This window comes from Mus musculus, chromosome 16 (genome assembly GCF_000001635.26).
Source record: "Mus musculus strain C57BL/6J chromosome 16, GRCm38.p6 C57BL/6J".
NCBI classification, from domain to species: domain Eukaryota; kingdom Metazoa; phylum Chordata; class Mammalia; order Rodentia; family Muridae; genus Mus; species Mus musculus.
The window spans coordinates 13,108,290-13,133,011 of NC_000082.6; the positions used below are offsets into that span (position 1 = coordinate 13,108,290).

The window sequence follows — 24,722 nt, forward strand, 5'->3', positions numbered from 1 at the left end:
CCTGCCACAACCTGGGAGGAATCACCCACACACCCACACACCCACCTCTGAATGTGTGCTGAGTAACTACTTACTGTACCCTGAACCAACGCTAAGAAACATACCATCCAGCTCTGTGGCCTTGCCTGATTATATAACCGGCTTGTTGAACTGCAGGCATTATCTCCTGGCTCCCAGACATGCTGCGCGGAAAGCGTCTGCAGGCATCTCTGTCCACTTCAGGAAGATGCAGAAATTATTAGATGCTCTTTTAACTGTGACTAGACAGAAGGAAAACGCTGGAAGAAGCAGAGGAGAGAGAGAAAACAAATCCACTTGCAGCGGCTGATGTGAAGGGAGATTGGTAAACGGGAAGGCAATGTAATGAAGGTCGAGCAAACTCAAATAAATGTGTCCTTTTTCTCCCACTAATCGTCCATTCGAGAAACGTACCTTGAGGGTTTGAGTGAACTTCTGTATGAACTAAGCTAGTGAAATGCTATGTTGCGTGCTGGTGGGAGGAGTGGGAGCCAACTAAACGTTCTCCAGTAACTAGACAAGTATATGCCTCCACATTACAGAAAACCCAGCCACATAAAGGACAGAGATTTAGGGAAAATTTGTGACGGAACTCAGGATCTACCACTAAGTTACATCCTAACACCCTTTATATTTGTGCTGGAGGTCTCCATCTCTAGCTCAGGCTGGCCTTGAATTTACTTCAACAAGTGAGATAGCCTGTCCCACCTGGAGAAACCAAAAATCTGGTTTCGAATCTTGGTTGTTTATTATTTCATATAATTAAGCAGGCAAGCAGCCGCACAAACTGAGCAGCGGCAGAGGGTAGGGGGCACGCAAAAGTATGTTGTTAACCATGGTTATTCCTGAGTAATGGAACAATCCTATTTTGCCTTCATTTGTATTTCGTATGGGCTGAAAATAAAGGGGAATGGAGAATTCTGAGAGAGAATGCCTCCTAGATTGCTTACCTGGAGGTTTTTTTAGGTAGTTACAAACACGACCCAAGATGTCCCTCTAGTGGAAGGAACGCGGCTGCAACTGGCACCTGATGGAGGCTTTGTAAAATAACTTACTGAGTTCAAGACCTTTGCAAACAAGAGACTGAAACTCATAAGGTATTGTGCTTATTAAAAATTTTCAAGGCGGGGAGGGGGAGGAATACTTGCAAAAGTAGAGACAAAACCCTCACACTAGGAAAACGATGTCGATTCTGGATGCACTTGGAATACTGACAGCAACATTCTGAACTGTCGGTATTGGAGGATTACGCGGATTAGACTTCTCTGTTTGCATTTTGTTAGTTTATGCCTAGGTCTAGAGAGCCAAAGGATGGGGAACCTAAACACACGCGCGCGCACGCGCGCTAACGCTTTCTGCGCCTCTCGGCTGAGTTCGGGTAGACCTGCCCTGGGCTCGGGCACATTCCGGCCACACTTGTCCCCGCCTCGATTCCTTTTCGGCTACAATCGGTTGGCTCTCTTGAACTCGGCTCCCTTCGGCTACATCCGGCCTCTCTCAGTCGGCCATTGCAGTTACATCTGTTCTGCGCTCCTTCGGCCCTGGCGTCTCTCCCTGCGTTCGGCCAGCGTTCGGCTGGACTCGGCTCTTTCCGTCAGCGTGCGGCCGCGGTCCCGGAAGGGCGCCCATGGAGCCAGGCCTGTCGGGCGAACGGCGGAGTATGGCGCCGCTGTTGGAGTACGAGAGGCAGCAGGTGCTGGAACTGCTCGACAGCGACGGGCTGGTGGTGTGTGCCCGCGGACTCGGCACCGACCGGCTCCTCTACCATTTCCTGCGGCTTCACTGCCACCCGGCCTGCCTGGTGCTGGTGCTCAACACGCAGCCGGCCGAGGAGGTGCGACTGCGGGATGGGTAGACCCAAGGGTTTGGGGGACATCCGATGCGAGATCGGCGCGGTAGGAACGCGGAGCTGTACGGTTGCAGGGACTCCGAGCCCATGCAGATCTTAAACAGGGCACGAAAGGGAATGAATTAAGATCCCAGGGGGGAGATGCGGGGCACCTACACAGTTCCAAGTCGCTGCGAAGGAGGGAAGGGAACCCCAGGGAAATTGAAGTGGCTGCCACGACAAGGGAGGGCATTGAGTGAGGGTCCTGGAAGGAGATCCTGGACTCTGACACTGCGGGATGACTGCCAAGTATAGAATGCATCCCAAGAAAGTCTTGGGTTCCTCTATTGACATGGGAGAGCATTGAATACAGGGCCCAGACACAGTTTGAGGACACTGAGAATACGGGTCCCACACACTCCTTAACACTGAAAAGGAGAGGGGCGAGTAGGCTACACATTGAGGTAGAGTAGTGGATTGAATTGCACTGCAAAGGAGAGACGGTATCAGAATCTGGGTAGGAATAGTGTTTGAGTTTGAAGTTGGATATAAGGGTGTTTGGAGGACAGAGTGTGGTCCCTAAAAGGACAATGACGAGGATGATAGGGTCTCTGAGAGTTATTACTTTCTAGTAGAAAAGGAGACCTTGAGACTTAACAAAAGAAGAGGGATTAGGGAAATGGGGGTGGGGGTGCAGAAGTTAAAGCTAAGGGAGCGATCAATCTGGGTTACAGAGAACAGGTGATCCTGAGGACAGTGGAATGAGACATGCCTTGCTGCGGATGTTGAGAGATGTGGACATAGCCTAGCATGATGAATCTGATGATCCCCTAGGTGTAGTGGCCAGGAAGAAAATGTCAGCTGAGAAGAGTCACTAACAACTCCTTTAAAGGCTGAGGCCCTGTTGGATTCCCCAGGAATCTACAGTGCTTGGCATGGTACTTTGTGCAATGTAAGATGCCCAGAAAAGTGGCATTAGACTGAGAGACTAATGGGCCATTGGACCTATGGACATTCTGGCATCTCTCTAGGAAGTATCAATACTGATCTAACAGTCTAAAGTGTTGTCTGCAGAGAGGAATCCCTTGTCTCAAAACCCGACTTTGGCTGGAAGTAGTTTCTAGGTAGTAGAAAACTTTTTTTAAAGATTTTTTTTAATAATTTATTTATTTATTATATGTAAGTACATTGTAGCTGTCTTCAGACATTCCAGAAGAGGGAGTCAGATCTCATTATGGATGGTTGTGAGCCACCATGTGGTTGCTGGGATTTGAACTCAGGATCTTCGGAAGAGTAGAAAACTTTTAACCCAAAGTTTTAAAAGGTTCTGTGGCTTGGTGTTGAAATGGAAATAATGACTGGAGCACAATTATTTCTTAATATAAACTCCAAAGCACAACTTAACCTTACAAAACAAAACCTTAATTAAAGTGACCTGATTGACTGATGGGTATAAAAGAATAACTTAGTTTGCATGTTTGCTGTGATGTTCATAAGCTCTGAGAATGGAGACATCATTTTAAATCCCTATAGCCTATTTTAAAACTTCCCTGCCCTGTACTAAGCAGCTTACTAATGAGTTTAATTTGATTTAGGAATATTTTATCAATCAGTTGAAGATAGAAGGAGTTGAACATCTCCCTCGACGAGTGACAAATGAAATCGCAAGTAACAGTCGCTATGAAGTCTACACGCAGGGTGGTATTATATTTGCAACAAGCCGAATACTCGTGGTTGATTTCTTGACAGGTAGAATACCTTCAGATTTAATAACTGGTAAGAATTTGAAATCTTTCTTATCTACAATGTGAACATTTTTATTTTTGTCTGTCTCCTCTGCTAAACGTTCTGCTTTTGTTACTCAGTATTGTAGCTAAGCTGTTGACACACTACCTGACAAGTCGAGAGGTTCAGCAAATGTTGATGACATGAATAAGTATGGCTACATGTCACTTAACACTGAGAATCTATGATTTAGCTATTGTATGAAGGCCTTAGCGCTTACCGACAAAATCCCGCATGGGTGGCCTGGAGAGGTGGATCGGAGATTAAGAAGGTGCACTGCTCTTGCAGAATTCTAAAGCTTAGTTCCCAGCACCCATGTAAGGTAGCTCACAACTGCCCATAATTCCAACTCCAGGGCATCCGATTCCCTCTTTGGCCCTCTGAGAGCACTGGACTCCACCTGCACAACACCCCCCACCCCATCACACATGCACAAACATATATGCATAATTTTTAAGGTAAAAATAAATGTAAAAAATCCTAAATGTTACAGCTCAATTAGACATTGACCTCTTGATATAACCAAGAAACATAGTAAACAGAGCTGTTTGGGCCTGATGTCGCCATTAACACGGCGTACTGTTTTACAATTGGTTTGTTTTTATAAGTAGAAGGGAGACTTCCAAAATAAGGAAGGAAAGTACAGTATAGTAAATTAACTATATAGCCATTTAACACGTTACTGAGTATTATGTACATTGCACATAATTGTGCATGTTGTATGCTGAATAACTAGTGGTATATTTGTGCTAGATATTTTTAATTTTTGTTTTTTATGTTCAGGAACCTTTTGCCTGTGTTTATGTCTATGCACCACACATGTCTGGTACCTGCAGAAGTTAAAAGAGGTTAGATTCTGGAACTAGAGTTATAGATGGTTGTAAGCTACCATGTAGGTACTGGGAATCAAGCCTTGGTCCTCTGAAAGAATACATAATTTTAACCATGGAGCCCTCTCTCTAGCCACAATATTAGTATTGGCGTACAAACCCAGAAAGGGCCGTGCTCTTACAGAGGTCTACCCACTGTATTATGGGTATTTTAACCTTACAGGTTGAAGCACCATTATGCAGTGTGTGTTTATATATAAGATGTGGCTCCTTGTTTCCCAGTCTGACTTTCAGGAATATTGTAGTTGACAGGCATTTGCCCTTTGGATATAGCCAGACTTGATGTGCTTATCAAACTCTTCATAAATCTCTAAGTAAATTTGCTTTCCTTCCTTTTCCCATCATTTAAATTAAACTAAATAGTTACTTAATACTTCAGAGGGGAAAGGTGAGAGATAATTTCAGCTAGGAGTAGTGTAGAAGCAATTGATTTTCATATCATTTGTCTCTTCAGAAATCTCTGATTGCCCTGTAGCTAATATAAGAGCCCTGCCAGTCTGCCATTAAACTCCCCTGTGCCTCTCTGCCCAGAACACTCAAAACACTTCATTACACTTGCCTGCTTCCATCTGGCTCACCCGTAAGCTGTGTACCAGCAGCACTTGTTCACCTCAGGATGAATAGTCAGTATGTGTCGGTAACGCTTGCTTGATGGCTGCTGGTGAGCTGCATGTACAGTGCTCAGTGGTGAGTGTTCTCATGGAAGGAAACATATTCACACACTTCCCATTCCATGTACCTGATTGGCTGAATCAGGTTTGCTCAGTCTTGTCTAGCATTTTTCATTGCCTTAGATAGCGTCTTGAGCATCACAGACAGTTGACCTGACTTTGGGGGCTAACACCCACTCATACAAGATCCTTAATTTTCCTGAACTTCATCTTTCTCAGTTTTCCAATTTCTATATTGAAAATAGATCCTTCTCTCATATAATACATCCCAACTGCAGTTTCTCCTCCTTCCACTCCTCCTAGTGGATCCCCAGATCCACTCCCTCTCTGTTTCTTCTTCAGAAAAATCAGGTGTAAGACACCACGCTTGGTCAGTGGTACTTAGTTCGAGATGTCCCAGAATGAGACACCAAGATCGATGCAAAAGCAAGAGGTTTATTTTCTGGCGCATCGGGATCAACCCTCAACTTTGAGGGGAGTGATGAGAAGATGACCCCAATGGCTATTACAAGCAGTTTTTATACTTTCTAGGGGTACAGGTTACATCCACAAGGTTACAGTTCAAACTTATTGGCTAAGCATATTGATCTTTAAAACTATTGGCTAGCAAGCATGACACGAATTTCAACTCTACTTGGGATTTTCCAATACATTCGGAGATTTTTTTTTTTTTTTTTTACTCAAGAATGTTCCTGTAGGTGGAGAATGGAACTTGGCCTAGCCTTGACCCCAGGTGGGAGGGGGAAGCTGTAAGGAGGGTATAGGACTGGAAAAAGCCCTTAAGGGTCCCTCACAGGCCTCCAAAACCAACAAACACTACAAAACTAGATACAATGAGACAAGGCAAAAACCCTCCTATTAAGGCTGAACAAGGCAGCCCAGTAGGAGGAGAAGAGTCCAGAGCAGGCAAAGGAATCAGAGACAACCCCACTCCCACGGTTAGGAGTCCCACAAAAAATACCAAGCGTGCATATATACAGAGACCTGCATATATACCAAGCATCCATGCAGACCTCGTGCTTGCTGTTTCAGTGTCTGTGAGCTCACGTGAGCCCTGCTTATTGATTCAGTGGGCCTTGTTCTCCTGGTGTCCTCCATCCCCTGACTCTTAACAGTCTTTCCTCACCATCGTCTACAGGGTTCCCCATTCTGGAAGGGGAGACCTCAAATTTAGACTCTTTCTCCTCATAATGTCTGGCTGTGGGTCTCTGTAGTCACTTCATCTGCTGCCAGAGGAAGCCTTTCTGATAACAACTGAACAGGGCACTGTTCTATTCATATAGCACTATATCATTAGGAATCATTTCATTGATCTTTTTTAAAGACCAGTTGTATTTGGTTCTTGCCCCTAAGTCTCTGGGTTATCCAGTCTCTGGTTTGAGCCATTTATGCAGTGTAGGGCAAGGGCTCACTCTCATAGGGTGGACCTCAGCTGAAATCAGACATTGCCCACTCCCACAAGTTTTGCACCACCATGGCAGCAGAACATCTTGGAGGCAGGACAGATTGTAGGTGGAGGATTTTATGGCTGGGTTGGTGTCTGGGATTCTCTTTCAATAGCCTGCATGTGCTAAAGAGATTAGAATGTAGAGGTGAAGGCTCCAAGCCCACACCAGCTCGATCTCTCTACATTCAGTAAGCTGTGTGGAAGTTGTCCTCAGCAAGGGAACCCCACTGACAGTTTTCAGAGGGTGGCCTTCTGTCCTAACATCAGCCTGGGTTGTTTCGGGATCTCCACTAGGCCTCCTTGGCAACTACTTAACTAAATGTAACCCACCACTAAAAGCCTTGCCTGGCTACAAAAGATGGCCAGTTCAGACTAGTATTCTCCATTACTAGAAGTCCTCACTAGGATCATCCTCATAGATTGTAGAAAGTTTCCATAACACCAAGTTTCCACACCATCCCCCAATGTCCCCCAATTCCAGCTTTTCTCCCTCCGTCCCTGCTACCATCCCCTTCTGCCTGGGATTCACTCACAGAATCTATTCTGTTTTCCCTTCCAAAGGAGATCTATGCTTCCCCCTGTAGCCTTTCTCCTTACCTCTCTGTCTGTGAATTGATTACTTAACAGTTAATATCCACTTGTAAGTGAATACATATATACTGGCTGGATTTGTGTTTGAACTTGACACAAGCTGGAGTTATCACAGAGAAAGGCGCTTCAGGTGAGATCCAGCTGTAAGGCATTTTCTCAGTTAGTGGTCAAGGAGGGAGAGCCCATTGTGGGTGGTGCCATTCCTGGGCTGGTACTCCTGCGTTCTGTAAGAAAGCAAGCTGAGCAAGCCAGGGGAAGCAAGCCAGTAAGTAACATCCCTCCATGGCCTCTGCATCAGCTCCTGCTTCCTGACCTGCTTGAGTTCCGGTCCTGACTTCCTTTGGTGATGAACAGCAATGTGGAAGTGTAAACTAAATAAACCCTTTCCTCCCCAACTTGCTTTTTTTTTTTTTTGGTTTTTCGAGACAGGGTTTCTCTATATAGCCCTGGCTGTCCTGGAACTCACTTTGTAGACCAGGCTGGCCTCCAACTCAGAAATCTGAGTGCCTCTGCCTCCCAAGTGCTGGGATTAAAGGCGTGCACCACCACGCCCAGCATCCAAATTGCTTCTTGATCATGATGTTTGTGCAGGAATAGAAACCCTGACTAAGACAGGTACCATGTTTGCCTTTTTGGGTCTAGGTTACCTCAGCAAGGATGATTCTTCTCTTCTAGTTGGATCCATATGCCTGCACATTTTATGATGTCATTCTTGTAACCACACCACATTTTTTTCTTTCAGTTAAAAGATACCTGGATGGTTACCAGTTTCTGTCTATTATGAATAAAGTCTCAGTTGAACATAGTTGAACGGGTGTCCTTATGGTCGGATAGAGCATTCTTGGTGTATTTGCCCGAGAGTGGTTGTTATAGCTGAGTCTCGATGTAGATCAATCCCCAGCTTTCTAAGGAACTGCCATGTTGATGTCCATAGTAGCTTTACAAGTTTGCATTTCCACCAACAATGCAGGAGCTCTGCTTCATTCACATCCTCGATAGCATGAGCTGTCACTTGTAGTTTTTATCTCAGCCATTCTGATGGTGTAAGATGAAGTCTCAGAGTTGTTTTGATTTGCATTTCCCTAGTGGCTAAGGATGTTGAACATGGCCATAAGTGCTTCTCGGCCATCTGAGATTCCTCTATTGAGAATTCTCTGTTTAGATCTGTACCGTATTTTTAATGGATTGTTTGATCTGTTTTAATATCTAGGTTCTTGACTTCTTAATATATTTTGACTATTAAAGCTCTATCGACTGTGGAGTAGGTAAAAATCTTTCCGTTTCATAGGCTGTCTCTGTCCTATTGACAGTGCCCTTTGTCCTACCGAAGCTTTTCCGTTTTATGAGGCTCCATTTATCAGTTGTTGATCTTAAAGCCTGCACTGTTTATGTTCTGTTCAGGAAGTTGTCTCCTATGCCAGTGCGTTCCAGGCTTTTCCCCACTTTCTCTTCTATCAGGTTCAGTCTGTCTGATTTGATGTTGAGTTCTTTGATCCACTTGGACTTGAGTTTTCTGCAGGGAGATAGATATGGATCTATTTGCATTCTTCTATGTGCCCACATCCAGTTACACAGGCATCTTTTTTTTCAGTGTGTATTTCTGGGTTTGTTAGGTTTTTTTTCTGATTAAAAATCAGGTATCCATACATGTAGGCAGGGGTTGGCAGGGCACCCATACACGTAAAATAATATTTTTTAAAAGAAAAAAGAAAACACTCTGTTAGAATGCTAGCATTACTGTGCTGCTTGAACACAGTAAACTTAATAAACAGTGCCAAATAGTTGCCCTTTTATAGTTGGAGATATTAGAGCATCTTACCTGTCCTGCTCTATGTTGTGTAAGTATATTTTTAAGTTACTAACATGAGAACATTGTCTAGAAACTACCGCTAGATGTCAGTATTACACCATTGGTCACCCCAGAGGAGGCCTGCACAGTCTAAACACCCAGCAGAGCCCCGCTTACAGGTGGGTTCTTGACTGTAAAGTCGGTCCATCCTGGGACACAGGCTGCCCTGTCTCACAGGGGACTCCTATAGCACTACCACCACCCTCCACACTCACCTGCGCAGATGCTTGCAAGGACCCCACGGGGGCTTCAGCAGGAAGCATGTGGCTTAGAACCTCTTTCTGTGTCCACCCTCTTTCTGGATGACCTCAGGCAGGTTGCTTCCCCTCCCCCTCTTTTTAATCTTAAAATAATACCTCCATGAAAGGAAACTGCACGGAGGCCTCTGAGCACACCTGCAGGGTGTGCCCTTATTGTGCGATGAGCCTCTGGGGACATTTCATATCCAATCATAACGTCAGATGGCCCAGGGTGGCCCAGCCTCCGAAGGCCTACCTGAGCCTCAAAACCTGCACCTGGGGTTAGGGTTAGTGCTCTTCTTTCTTCTGGATTCTGAAATAATGTGGACCTTTCAGAGTACAGTGTCCTAATTTGAGGCTCACCTATAGTTTGAAAGTCCAATTTTAGTGTTTTCAATTTTATGGGATATTTCTGTTGCATGTGGTATGCACGTGTATATGTGTGGGTGTGTGCGCCTGTGTACATACATGGGCCAGAGGAAGGTACTAGGTGGCCTGCTCTGTCACTCCCTGGAGACAGGGCCTCTCTCTGTAGCGCTGAACTTAGAGGCAGGCTGGCAGCTAGCCACTGACCTCTCCTACAGCTCTGGAGCCGCCATGCACAGGGTGGCCGTGCTTGGCATTCTATATGGGTGCTGAGGGTTTGAACTCGGGTCTCTGTGCTCTTAGGCTACCTCCAGCTTCCTGTGCAATGTTTCAGTACAAGCTGAGCAAGTGTGGCCCGTGGAGTCCTTGGGAAAGCCCCATGCTAGGGTTAGAGTGTTTTCTGAGCAGGGAGTAGATCAGTGTACCAGAGTGGTTGAAAGGTCTTGGTCCATAAGCTTGTAAATGAATCTTTACATACTTTCTAGGTGGTTAGTGAGAGTGAAATTTAGTGCCAGCCACTTTGGTCCAGAAGCTCAGCCTGAAGGGGATTCTGAGAGCAGAGGTGGCTGGGAGCAGAGAAAACAAACAGCTAGAAGTCAGATTGGGGATCCAAGCTGGCAGCCTATACAGCTTTCCAGAATTCTTTTTTTTTTTTTTTTTTTTTTTTTTGGTTTTTTCAAGACAGGGTTTCTCTGTGTAGCCCTGGCTGTCCTGGAACTCACTCTGTAGACCAGGCTGGCCTCGAACTCAGAAATCTTCCTGCCTCTGCCTCCTGAGTGCTGGGATTAAAGGCGTGCACCACCACCATCCCCCCACACCCCCCACCCTCACCCTGGGGCTCCAGCATTCTTCCTGTTCTGCTTTTGCTGGAGATCTCCAGGCAGCTCTTCCCCCTTCCCTACCCTCTACCCCATCCCCTCCATTCTGCTCCTGCCAGTTTTCCAAGCAATTCTCTCTTGCTATTCTAAAAAGCTTCTCTAGTTCATCTCCTGCAGATCTTAAGACCAGTCTTTTATTTTACATATCAATCTAGTCATTTACTCCAGGTTCCCTTCAATTGTCCTATGAGTCAGCATTCCTAGCTGGATTTTTTTTTAGGAGACAAAACAGGCACTTTTTTTTTTTTTTAAAAAACATTGCAAAAGAATTCAGAGATCTGCCACAGTTAAGCACTGACAGTAATCTAGCTGGGAGAGACCCCACCCTAAAATTACCATTTCTATCATGCCCCGGCCTGTAGTAGATATATTTTCCAAATCCTGGCTCAGGGTTTCTTCCCTGCCTTTGACCATTCATGATCCAGGGTGAGAGACACACACAGCCTTTCTATTTTTCCATATGCCTTAGGCAGCTGCCTACCCTCCATGCTGTAAAAACCACCCTTCCTATCAATCACCCAGGTTGTTACTTACCATGTTGCATCTGGGCTGCTCTGAACTCCAGTTGGCCAGCCCTCATAGCCACGTTTTTATGGCTCAGCTAACCCATGGTGTCTCTCCTTTCTCCTCTCCTGCGAGTTCTGACATGATGGCTTCTTTCTCCTCTCCTCTGGTGGTGTGCTCTCTCTAAGCCCTCAAAACCTAACCCACCTATCTTTTCTGCCCAGCTGTTGACTGTTGGCATCTTTTCTTTTCCTCTTTAAAAGATTTTATTATTATACCTAAGTACACTGTATGTCTTCAGACACGCCAGAAGAGGACATCAGATCTTGTTACAGGTGGTTGTGAGCCACCATGTAGTTGCTGGGATTTGAACTCAGGATCTTCGGAAGAGCAGTCAGTGCTCTTACTCAGTGAGCCATCTTAACAGCCTAGCTGTTGGCATCTTTATTCACCAATCACAATTAAGTAGGGACAGGATCACTCTCTCTTCTTTGGGGCAGTTTGGGGGCCCCAAAATTAGCATTAGAATACAAGTAGCAACCAACCAACCCACCACAGGGCGTAACCTTGCTCTGTGTGTGTGTGTGTGGGGGGGGGGGGTCAACTCTGCTTTCATAACCATAAACAAGAAATTTAGCTGGGTGGTATCTCCTGCAATCACCACTCCCTAAGTCTCTTTATCTCCTTTGTTGAGGTTTTGTCTTTTATTGTCTATTGTATGCTAAGTGCTGGCCTGCAAGATTTGAAGAAGTCTGCACATAGCCTGAGGGACTCTGCCCCCAGTTAATTCTGGTTGGTAACTAAAAATGCCAGCAGCTAATAGCTTGAAAGAAGACACAAAGTCCAAGTTTAGGTTTTCAGTGCTAGCTAGAGATGAGGAAGGAGCTGAGGAAGAAGCAAGAGCAAGAGGAGCCACCTTGGGCTGGGGCCTGCCCATTTGGGTTAAGAGCAGCCAAGGTGGAATGGGGTTATCAGTGAGAAAGTGGATTCTAACAGCATGGAGGGTAGGCAGCTGCCCAGCTATTGTGCTGCTTAAGGCATCTTAAATATAAAGGCTGTGTGTGTGTGTGTCTCTCGTGTGTGTCTTTCATCCGGGAACATAAATGGTTAAAGGCGGCAAGGAACCCCATGTCTGGTTTTTTTTTAATTTGTTACAACACTCCTTCCTTAGTATCTTTCTGGCAAGCTGACTCTTAGCGCAGCTGCTTTTGTTCCATCGCCAGAATCCACATGGCGGAAGGAGAGAACCAACTCCCAGAAGTTGTCCTATAACTGCCACCCATGTATGTCGTGCCTCCCTCACATGTGCACGCACAATAAAGAAATGAATGGAATTAGAATGGTAGTGTGTTAAAGCTCTCTTGTTTAGCATCTGATATTTAAAATTAGGAAACATTTATAATTATCTTTCTTGTATGTGCATGTATTTGTGTGTGCTCTCATGTGGGTAGATGTGCACAAGTGTGCCTGTGTGTGGAGACCCAAACCTTGACATCACATGTCCTCCTCACTCTATCTGCTTTGTTTACTGAGGCAGGGTCAGTAGCTCCTGGGCACAGTGGACCCACTGCCACCTGACTGTTGTAGGAGTACAGGTTCCAGTCCTCACACCCACATGGCTACTGCGCTATCCACTGAGCCACCTCTTCAGCCGTTGTTCTTGTTTTTAAGATTCAGGGCATTGTACCGTACAGACCACAAAAGCCACATTGCCAGGTATGGTGGTGCGTGCTTGTAATCCCAGTACTCAGGAGGCCAAAGCAAGAGGATCATGAGTTTAATTAAGGCCAAGCTTAAAGATCGTGTGCCTGCCTCTACAAACAAAACAAAACAAAACAAAACAAAATGTTGTGTTAAGTTTGTTCTTTAAAGGTTTTTGTTTAAAATAGTGTAATTTATAATTTAGCTCTTTGTTGACTGTATCCTCAAAGCTGACTTCATCCAATGGGATGCAGATGCTACCCAGGCTTGTTAAAATGAAGCTATTTTATGTAGTTCATCTGTTCACATAGAGGGCCATTCAAGACCCATGCTCTCTATCACTCCCTCAGCCTGCCCCTGGTGGTCCAGACACTCCTGTTCCCAGTGGTTCTGGGGACTCGCTCCCTCACCTCACCTCCCATGTGCACACTTGTCACTGAAGGTAAAATGCAGAGCACCACCTCTGCAGGTAGGTTTGTGTCCTCTTGTCACAAACTACAGTCATTGAAAGGAGTAGCCTACATAAGATCAGGATAGAAGCAGACATATAGGGCATTGTCTTAATTAGTGATTGATGGGGGAGGGCAGCTGAGGACGCCATGGGGTGCAAGCCAGTAAGCAGCACCCTCCATGGCCAGCTTCTGCCTCCAGGTTCCTGCCCTCCTTGATTGAGTTCCTGTCCTGACTCCCTTCCTTCAGTGATGAACTGTGATATGGAAGCATAAGCAGAATAAACCCTTTCCTCCCCAGGTTGCTTTTGGCCATGGTGTTTCATCACAGCAATAGTGACCGTGGCTAGGACACTACCCTTGAATAGGAAATCACAAGGGTTCCTATTGAACTCTAATAAATCCCCTTTCCCTTGTCTGTCTATATATAGAGAGATTCATCCTATACGTTGTTACTCTAAAGAGCCCTCACTAATACAACCCCCAACAGGCATCCTCGTGTACAGGGCACACAGAATCATTGAGTCCTGCCAGGAAGCCTTCATCCTGCGCCTCTTCCGCCAGAAAAACAAGCGCGGGTTCATCAAAGCTTTCACCGACAACGCTGTTGCCTTTGACACTGGCTTTTGTCACGTGGAAAGAGTGATGCGGAACCTTTTTGTGAGGAAGCTCTACCTGTGGCCAAGGTAATGACTGATGTGTTAGAATGGTGGGTCCCTTCTCAACAGCACCCTAGGCCAAGGCAGTTCCACGTGGAAGAGGTTTTACTGAGGAGAGAGACAGAGAGAGAGAGAGAGAGAGAGAGAGAGAGAGAGAGAGAGAAGGTAGCAGCAGAAAGAGAAGAGGGAAGGAGAGAGGGAGAGGCATTCCCCTTATTTATATGGAAAATGACGTAAAGATGGAAGGTGAGCTCAATGGATTCTGGAAATATGGTGGCCATTGTCTTGACAACAGGTCTGTAGGTCGCGCTGTTGCCTATGTGATGTCATAGGTTTGGGAGGTCCTGATGCCAACAGTGACATAACTGAGCTGCATTTTAATGCAGTGAATGGAATGACACAGTGTGTCATTTACTAGCCTGTCATAAGGACCTCCTCCTCCTCCTCCTCTTCCTTTCTTTATAAACACATTTGTGTGTGTGGGTTTCAACTTTATGAAGACTACTAGTTGTACAATTATTCTTTTAATTGTTTCTTATTTTGGAATTAAAAACCACCTGTAAATAGTAAATATTTTGGTAGTGGAGGCCCAGCCAGCTCAGCTCTGCTGTTAGAGGCACAAAAGCAGAGCCAGCAGGATTGCTCAGGGGTACAGGTGCTTGCCTGAGTTTAATCTCCAGGAACCACGTGGGAGGAAAGAACTGGCCATGGGTTGTCCTCTGCGCTCAGAGTGCACAGACACACACCACAAGTAGATAAAAAAAAAAAATATATATATATATATATATCTTTCAAAAAGAGTAAGGGTGAGGATAGTAAGATGGCTCACTGGGTAAAAGGGCTAGCTCCCAACCTTGATGATCCAGGTTCGATCCCCAGGACCCACACATGCACTATGGCATGGGCACACCAAATGAGTGTCATGGGGCTTTTTGGTGTTTCATTTTGGTGTTTTTGTTTTTGTTTTTGTTTTTTTTTAATGAGCTCTAAGCTGCTATACACAGTAAGGGCCTGGAGCCTGGAGCCATGTTTACTCACACTTTGAAAGCAGGCCTTGGGCTGACACATTTTCTGGGCACTCAGTGAGGCCTGGTGTGCTTGTATGCATATCTGTTGTGCTTCTGTTTTGTTTGTAGCTGTTGAAGTTGATTTGGAAACTGTCTCCGTAGGTTCCATGTAGCAGTCAACTCATTCTTGGAACAACACAAGCCTGAAGTTGTAGAGATTCACGTGTCCATGACTCCCGCCATGCTTGCCATTCAGACGGCCATACTAGACATCTTAAATGCATGTCTGAAAGAACTGAAATGTCACAACCCGTCACTTGAAGTAGAAGATTTGTCACTAGAAAACGCTCTTGGGAAGCCATTCGACAAGGTCCACTTCTTTTCTTTCTCTTACCCCATAGCTGGTTACGTTGTTGTTTTAAAGAGTGGAAGGCATTTCAATATTCACCATGTTCTTTGTAGGAATTAAACTGTAGGTGACTTAAAGTGGGGCTGCTTTGCCCACTGGGAAATAGTAAGTCGCAGTGACATACGTGTTTGCCATGTAAGCATAAGACTGACTTTTTTCAGTTATGTAGTGAGTGAATGTCTTATTGTAAGTATAATCAATGTTCCAAACTGGCAGTATCTGGTTATTTGTAGACAACAAGTCTATAAACGAATGTTTCATAATTAGGCATCCCTGAATCTACTGTCTTTTTTTAAATAGAAAGTTGGGTACAATTTTTTTGTTTTAGTTTGGAGTTTGGTTTGGTTTTATGGGGGCTGTTTTTGTTTTGAGACAGGCTCTCACTATGTGGCCCTATAATCTGTTATAGTGAATTATGAGCTCCAAAATGCTATCTTTAAGAAATTCCAGGTCACATGTACTTTAACACATGCTACTGTCTTTTAAATCCTGGGTCAGTCTCTGTGTCACTGGGAGCAATGTGTGGGTTTGTACAGAAGAGGCCACTGTAGAAACATTCTACTGTGAAATGCTCATGTACAGAATGGATCCCGTGTGTTCTGTGTTCTCCTTCATCCTCACGTGTGAATAGCTTAGTGCGTGCTGATAACAAACCTGTTCTAGAAAAGCAGAGGGCTTTATTGAGCACTGATTTCTGTCCAGTGTCGCTGACAGTGAGAAGCAAGAATTATTTTAGACATTCTTGCACTAATCACATCTGAATGTAGACAGAGCTTGCATCAGGTCAAACAAAATCTCAAGGATCCATACATCTTCTGACAAAGTGGTCTGCTGTTGTGGAGTGGCTCTAGCCTCCTTTCCCCGGTTGCGTCTGGTTTCTCGGGCATACACATCCCAGTCTGGAGCATGAACCATAAGATCACACAGATACCACCTCTGCTCAGTGTGTCTCATGAGGTGCCCCATATGCTGCCATTTCTCTTCATAAGAATGAATCGCTGGCTTTCTGACCAGGCTGTTTCTGTCTGTGATGTGTAAGACCATGCATGTTTATGTATGTCTGCATATATGTGCATGGGCCACTGTATGTTGTGTCTGTGCATGCTAGGTGCACATGTATATGTGTGTTGCACATGCCCCTGAATGTACAGAGGCCAGAGGAGACATGGAGCAACCAAAGGGTCTTTCACTGAATCGAGAGCTAAGCTGACAGCCAGAATGTCTCAGTGGTCCTCCTGTCTTTGCCCCCATAGCTCCAGGGTTAGAGGCACAACCCATTTTTTTATGTGGGTGCTGGGATTTGAACTCAGGTCCTTCTTCTGCACAATGGGCACTCTTAAGCTCAGAGCCATCTCCCCAGCCCCCTGACAGTAATGTTAATAGTAATCAGGGGAGCCTAACTCCATCTGGTCATAAAAATTGTAGCAATAAGACATTATGCTTGAAAAATTAACACATTATTGGGAATTAGTGACCTGAAACTTTCTAGCTGCTTCCTTGGAAAAAAAAATTTAAGGACTCTAATTGTAGTAAAATGTGAATAACAAAACATTTAGCATCTTAACTATGTTTTTACATTTCCAGTGAATAACCCTTATGGAAAGTATGGCTGTGTAAAGAAAAGCCATATTGAGAATATCCTAACAACAGTAAATTGTATTCTTTTTCAGACAATCCGCCATTACTTGGACCCTTTGTGGCATCAGCTTGGAGCCAAGACTAAATCCTTGGTGCAGGATTTAAAGATACTAAGAACCTTACTGCAGTATCTCTCTCAGTATGATTGTGTTACATTTCTGAATCTTCTGGAATCTCTGAGAGCAACAGAGAAGGTGTTTGGTCAGAATTCAGGTGTGAGATTAGAAATACCAGTGTGATTCTAGGAGCTGGTATGAATACTGTGTTAATGGACGGGCTGCTGTCTTCAGCTCGGGATCATTTGCGTTTCGTGCTCACTGCACAAGGATGGCGAGGTTTAGTGCTTGCTAATGTCCCCACCCACTTAGCTTCTGTTCCGTATAATAAATATACCCATTCCCGACAGGTTTATTTCCAGAGAAGCTCTTTGTAGTACAGCCTAATTTAGAAATAGGTTGTGTTCTGGGAGTTTGGTTGGTAGAAACTTAAAATTAATGTTACTCAAAGACCCCGAGGGAGGGTTTCATCCACTAGAATGTCAAAGGCTTATGAGATTCATTTAGAAGTACACACATGTACAGTGGCTGTCATGCTAACTACCCAAGACCCTTGAGCCAGGGTCAAAATATGTGCAATTAATAATTTTCACTGCTTCTTCAGAACTTTCCCAAATAACAAAGTACAGACCTCGGGATATAACATCGAGGTAGAGCGCATACATAGCCCACATAAGGCCCTGGATGCAGTCTCCAGTGCCATGGGGAGGGATATAACACCATGGTAGAGTGCATACTTAGCACACGTAAGCCCTGGGTACAGTTCCCAGTGTCGTGGACACGCAACAGTGATGAAGTACAGAGGTCTGTGAGAAAGCACTCATTAGTTGATGCTACTGCCTTGGATTATGCGAAGTTATGTGTGGTGTTCTCCAGTACCACCTTGGAAATGTCAACATGGTTATCTTAGAATTACTAGAAGCAGAGTTTTGAGATCTCATACCCATGAAAACCTTGAGGAGTCCTAAAGGAGGCCCTGGGCCACACTTTGAAAGCAGAGGCTACAATAGTAAGATGTAGAAGCAAGATGGCAGCCAGTGGTCTATGTGGGTCATGTGCTCATTAAGAGTATTTAAAACTGCCACTAATTGAAGCCTTGTTTTAAAACCCATTCTATTAGGTTGGCTTTTCCTGGATGCTAGCACCTCCATGTTTGTGAATGCTCGTGCCCGAGTTTACCGAGTTCCAGATGTCAAACTGAACAAAAAGGCCAAAACATCAGAAAAGACGTCGAGTCCAGAAGTTCAAGGTCAGGCCTTACATGCATCTCCGTTCACAGTGGCCACAGCGGCTCGAAGCAAGTGTCAGTTTAAAGCGAATGTAGCATCTTCTGCTCTGCGTCGAGATGCTTGCAATGTGAGGGAAGAGCACACAGTGAAACCAGGGTGACAGCCATGGCCAGAGACCCAGTGTCACAGGCAGACATCAACCAAGTGTGTTCTTACTGCTACACAAGAAACATTTCAGCTGTTACTGTCTTGAGCACTAAAGTCTTAGTGAAACATTTCAGCATTTTTTGTAACTTTTAAAGAATATAAATACAATAGACACAGGTAACTGTGGGCTTGATTCCAGCTTCTATCTAGTAAGCATCAAGACACTTTGTCTAAGGCCTGCCTGGGATGGGATATTTACTACCTAGTTTTGCCTATTTTAAAGATCTATTCAGAACAGTATATTCCTATGTTTGAATACTTATAGAATAAAGATATAGTTGATAACCTGCTTTTGTCCGTGTTCAGGATTGTAGAAAGCATAGGCTTATTAGAAATAATAAATACTGCCAGGCAGCAGCAACGGTGGTGGGAGTCTTTAATCCCAGCATTCTGGAGGCAGAGGCAGGCGGATCTCTGTGAGTTCCAGTCCAGCCTGGGGCTACACAGAGAAATTATGATTCTAAAAGCCAAACAAAACAAAGGGAGGGAGGAGGGGAGCGGAGAGGAGGGGAGCGGAGGGGAGGGGAGGGGAGGGGAGGAAGGGACAATAAGTGTTGCTGGCACCTATCCCTTGCATTGTGTAGCTGCTTATGTACAGCATCACAACTGACAACACAGAGCCATCTCCACTGGCCATGCACATGGCCTGTCCACTCGGTCACCTCTGCATATTTCAGCTAGACTTGTCAGCAGGCTTTTCTAGGGAAGCAACTCCTATGTTGAATGGTGGAAGCCCAAGGACATGTCCATTCACAGGGATGTTAGTTTTCTGCTGTGGGAAAGCCTTTGCCATGGTTCTAACTGAACGCCATACAGAATAAGGTTATCATTTATTTCTGTACAGAAACAAAAAAAGAACTGGTTCTAGAGAGCAATCCAAAGTGGGAGGCGCTGACTGACGTCCTGAAAGAAATCGAAGCAGAAAATAAGGAGAGCGAAGCCCTTGGTGGCCCAGGTAGGAACAAAGGAGCTGGTGACATTAGCCTACTCTGTTGTTTCTGAGACAGGATTACACTGGCCCAGATCGGCTTGGAGCTTGCTTAGCATCTGAGGCTGGCTTTGACATTCTGCTTCTGCTTCCTAGTACTAGACTCCAGGCAGGTGTTACCAAACCCCACACCGTGCACAGACGTTCAATGTCAGTCGCCTTCATTCAAAGAGCCTTTCTCCAGGGTGTGTCATTTTGTGTTCATGAAGCACAATCTTTACTGCTCAGCTTCTCGGGGCTTCTATTTAAAGATGCAGCGTATTTCCATGTATGCATTCTCCAGGTTTTTTTTTTTTTTAAGATTGATTGATTGATTGATTGATTGATTATATGTAAGTACACTGTAGCTGTCTTCAGACACTCCAGAAGAGGGAGTCAGATCTCATTATGGATGGTTGTGAGCCACCATGTGGTTGCTGGGATTTGAACTTCGGACTTTCGGAAGAGCAGTCGGGTGCTCTTACCCACTGAGCCATCTCACCAGCCCTCACCAGGTTTTAAATCTAGACTCTCCCAGGAATCAGCTAATGTTTTTTGTTTTATATGCCTAGTCAAGTGTCGTTTCAAAGAAACTTAAATGCCTATTGGCCGAGCCCAAGAAAAACAATTCCAATTGTAGGCCTTCTGCCTTCAAACATGAGCATGCTAACAGATGAGCACTGTAGACTAAGACAGACGTATAAATCACAAATAAAACTAGATAGAGAGTAAATGTGTGTGTTTGAAAATACTGTCTTTGAACTGCAAAGTAGCAAAGGCAAGCGGGGTGGGGTGGGAGACACGGGGAAATGAGAACAGAGTGTCATGACACTGTGAAGAGTCCACTGAAAAACTAATGACTGTGCACTAACCTAAATGCTTAGCTTTTCTAAAGTCGCACAAGGGGCTCGCGAGACGGCTCCGCAATTAAGAGCACTTGCTGCTCCTGCAGAGGAGGAGAGCTCAGTCCCAGCACCCATATTAGACAGCTCCACTTTTAACTCCAGCTCCAGGGGATCAAATGCCCTCTTCTGCCCTCCACAGACATCTGCATGTTCACGCTCACACATGTACGCACACACACACACACACACACACAATCTTTCTTTAGAAGTCATTCGCTCCTTACATTAGTAGATCCTGGCAATAATTACCCAGAACTTACAGTACTGTGACCCACAACTCAGCATCGCACATGCTCACTTAGGTGAAGTGAAAAGAATAATAAACTATGGGATGGGCAAGGCTGTCTCCAGCAGACGGTGAGGATGTGACATTAGTGTGTTTCCCTCTGGATTTCTTTCACGTGTGATTCACATTGTGATGTCACTAGGATCACATTGTAATGTCATCTAGTGATCCATCCATCACTAGACCCATCCCTTGGCCTGCAGTCAAGGATAGCTGTGCAAATGGCCCGACACAAAAGCTTATATTTGAAACTTTATGAGGGGGCTGTTGAGATGGCTCCATGAGTGAAGGCCTTTCCTGCCAAACCAGATGACCTGAGTTCACTCTCTGGAAACCACATGGTGGTGGAAGAGAATAGGGTTCTCTGACCTGTACACATACACTAAATACATTTAATAAAATGAATATAATTAAAACTTTGCATTAAAAAACTGAGGGGATTTGTGACTTTTTATTTTAATTAACTTGATTGCATCGTTCTCAAGCAGCTAACTAGAAACTCATTTTGTAAACCAGACTGGCCTTGAACTTGGAGCCATCCTCCTGCCTCTGCCTCCCAAACACTGGGACTCGAGGTGTATCCATGACATTGGTTTTTATAATACTTATTTTCATTTTACTTAGCTAATTATAAGCGGAAATTACACATCCATGGCAACTGTACTGAGACATCTTAAGCTTTGATATTAGTAACCTGCTTTCAGCTGGGTCTTTAATGCATATTTCTCGTTAGTCTTGGCCACCGCAAACTACACCAGTTTGCTCGATCTTGGTAATAATGGTACTGTCTATCATTGCTGATTTCTTCTGTCTTTAGAATTTTAAATGCTGTTTTTATTGCTCTAAAATCAACCATTAGATACAATGTTCTCTGAGAATTGTTCTTCTACTTTTAAGGCTAGAAAATCACCTCCATCTTGGGAGTGGAGACAAGCCATCTTTCCTTGTGATTTAAAATTTTACATTTAACTCTATAATCCATTTGAAATGTATTTTAGTGTCTTAAGAGCCTCTAGAAAATTATTCATTTAAAGCTTCCTTAAAACCTCCATTGTACCTTAGCTCTAAACAGTTCTGGCTTGGGCTTTGCTCCTTGGTCTATCCAGAGGTGAAAGCATGTGGTTGCTCCCCAAACCCCCTTTTGAACAATTTGCAAACTGGGTTCTTTAACGGAAGATGCCTTCCTTTAGAAGGGGACTCAGGGCGGCCCACTGGGCCGAGGATGTGAGCGAGCAAGCAAGTGTGCGTGTTCTCTCTGATTGCAGGCCGGGTGCTGATCTGTGCAAGCGATGACCGCACGTGCTGCCAGCTGAGAGACTACCTGTCCGCCGGAGCAGAAACCTTCCTGCTGCGACTTTATAGGAAAACTTTTGAGAAGGATGGCAAAGCTGAAGAAGTGTGGGTAAATGTTAGAAAGGGGGACGGCCCGAAGAGAACTACAAAATCTGACAAAAGACCAAAAGCCGCTCCAAACAAGGAGCGTGCTTCCGCCAAAAGGGGGGCCCCTCTCAAAAGGAAGAAGCAAGAGCTGACTCTGACGCAAGTTTTGGGGTCCGCTGAGGAGCCGCCGGAGGACAAGGCTTTGGAGGAAGACCTGTGCAGACAGACCAGTAGTAGCCCAGAAGGCTGCGGGGTAGAGATTAAGCGTGAATCATTTGATTTAAATGTGTCGTCTGATGCGGCCTATGGCATCCTGAAAGAGCCCCTGACCATCATCCATCCGCTTCTAGGGTGCAGCGACCCCTATGCCCTGACGCGGGTACTGCACGAGGTGGAGCCCAGATACGTGGTTCTGTATGATGCAGAGCTCACCTTTGTTCGCCAACTGGAGATCTACAGGGCTAGCAGGCCTGGGAAACCTCTGAGGCAAGTCTGTGCCTGACAGTTCTGCAGGCTTTAATACAAAAACTGGCCTTCAATGGTGGCTTTCTTACCTTTAACAAACCACGATGAGGCTGGTTTGATGCTGCTTTCTGGTGAACGATAGAACGTTCCAGATGGATGTCAGTCACCCAGGCTGAACTGCAAGCCTCCGGCACCCCTGGCATTTTCCCGTACCCTGCTCATATTCTTTCTTTATGTCTGAGTGTGTCTCTTACAGGTACAGTTTCTGGAAAATCTAGGAAATTGATAATGTTCTGTGCAATACCAAAGGTAATATACTAATGGCTTAGCCAAATGCTATTAACCTTCTAAACCACCCTGTAAAATCTTAAATATTTTTCCTTACATGTATGAGTATGTGCACACCATCCCAGCTTGCAAGGGTTGTTGATGCCTTCCACCTCTTTGTGGGCTCCAGGGACCACACTCTTAGACAGAGAACACCTCTACCTACTGAGCCATCCCACCATCTCCTGGCTTACAAACTTAAAGTGACTCTGACTTTCTTTCTCATAAAACCAACATGTTTTAGGAATTACTGTACCAAGTTTTCTTGGGTTCTAGAAATATCTTTAAAATCTCCCAATCTATCAGATGAGAAAGAATACAGTGTTCTTACTCTCCAGCTAGCTAAAGGGAAATAAATATCAGAATTAGTATCCTGAACTCGGTCTGAACCAGAAACACAGCCAAGAAAGCCCTTTGTAACAGGGTAACTAAGGCCACCTTTCACAGCAGAAGCAATAGAGGCGGCACGGAAGGTGCCCAGCGGTAAAGACCCTGGCAAGGGCATTGTCCGACGGTCAGCTACATCCTGCCAGCCTTCAGCTGCCAGGTAGCTCATGCCCACCAGGCTTCTTACCCTGTCAAGGGCAGAAGAGATCTGGAAATTAACTGATCACCCAGTCAGTGGGAAACTTGGCCTCAGAAATGGAAGTTGTTGGCTTTAGTCATATGGCACATCCATGGAGTAGCTGACATCTCCTAACTCACCCAATGACCTTCCCCTCTCTAACTTCAAAGTAAGATGCTCTAGGGAGATTTGTGCTAAAAGTAAAGCCGGCTTAGAAGGAAATGCCTCTAATGGAGATGAGGTGGCGACAGCATGGCGCTCTTGATTCAGCCTCAGCCACAAATGAGAAAAAAGCAAGTTCTCTGTAGACTTGTAAAAAAAACATTTATTTTTAATGGTGTGTGTGTGTGTGTGTGTGTGTGTGTGTGTGTGCGTGTGCGCGCGCGCCAGTTGTCAAAGATGCCAGAGGAGGGTGTAAAAGCTGGAGTTAGAGGCATCTATAAGCCACCCAACATGAGTGCTGGGAGCTGAACTCTGGTCCTCTGAAAGAACAGGAAGCACTCTTAACCAACAAGCCATTTCTTCAGTCGCAAACCAAAGCCCTTTAGAAACAAAGTGGAAGGAAGGAAGGAAGGAAGGAAGGAAGGAAGGAAGGAAGGAAGGAAGGAAGGAAGGAAGAGAGAAAGACAGAAAGAATTAAGATTCCTGATACTATATCCATGTGTGAAACGTTCCTGGCTCCCTTCTGCAGTGACATGGGTAAAGAGAACTGAGAAAGTACAGAGAGTAAAGGTCTTAGCTGTTTAATTTGTTTGCTTGTCGCTAACACTGAATTTCCCTAAGCTGGTTCTAATGATGATTTCCCACTTCTAAGCTATCATTTGGCAGAAGTACAAAGAAAAAGTTAAAAATGAAGCCTCTAAGAGATTTTGTGGGCTTCATTTTTTGTTTATAGTTATGAAGAAAGAAGTCTTATCCTCTAGTTCTATCTCAGTGTTTACCTGAACTGTGTTCCTCCTTTTGCTGAAAAGAAAAAGAAACCTCCCTGGGTGACAACCCTAGGACCCTTAGCAGGCCAGTCTGCTGCAGCCTGAGGGAGCCTGCGCACTGAGTGAGGGCTGGGGTGGAGGAGCTGCTCAGTTGGGGGGGTGGGGGCAGGAAAGGCTGTGCAATGGGGCCGAAGAGGCTTGCTCTTCCTCGGTGTCTGTGACTTGAGCCTCCAGGGCTGCTGCTCTAGATGCTCCACTGTGCTGTGCCTTACAGGGACTAAGATTACATCTTTGCAGCTTAAAAGAGTTCTCTTACCCCACAGGGTTTACTTTCTTATATACGGAGGCTCCACGGAAGAGCAGCGCTACCTGACTGCTCTGCGGAAAGAAAAGGAAGCCTTTGAAAAGCTCATAAGGTGAGGTGGGTGGCCTGTCCTTCTGGGTCCTACTCTGGTAGGAATATTAAACGGCTCCCAA

The 24,722-nt window shown here is 45.1% G+C and overlaps 1 protein-coding gene across 2 annotated transcripts in view; it reads left to right on the forward strand.

Annotated features, from left to right (window-relative positions):
• Positions 1–1,076: 1,076 nt before the first annotated feature.
• Positions 1,077–24,722, forward strand: part of Ercc4 (excision repair cross-complementing rodent repair deficiency, complementation group 4) — a 42,644-nt gene continuing 18,998 nt past the window's right edge. Inside the window, exons 1-9 of one of the 2 annotated variants that reach the window (XR_384576.3) lie at positions 1,077–1,852; positions 3,442–3,622; positions 13,707–13,902; positions 15,045–15,252; positions 16,962–17,142; positions 18,106–18,234; positions 19,266–19,376; positions 21,845–22,733; positions 24,569–24,661. Coding sequence is in view for 1 of the 2 variants with exons in the window: in NM_015769.2 (NP_056584.2) it covers positions 1,646–1,852; positions 3,442–3,622; positions 13,707–13,902; positions 15,045–15,252; positions 16,962–17,142; positions 18,106–18,234; positions 19,266–19,376; positions 21,845–22,445; positions 24,569–24,661 (1,907 nt within the window). In the remaining variant the exon portion in view is untranslated. The remainder of the gene's footprint in view (positions 1,853–3,441; positions 3,623–13,706; positions 13,903–15,044; positions 15,253–16,961; positions 17,143–18,105; positions 18,235–19,265; positions 19,377–21,844; positions 22,734–24,568; positions 24,662–24,722) is intronic. The other variant, NM_015769.2, reaches the window with a different exon arrangement.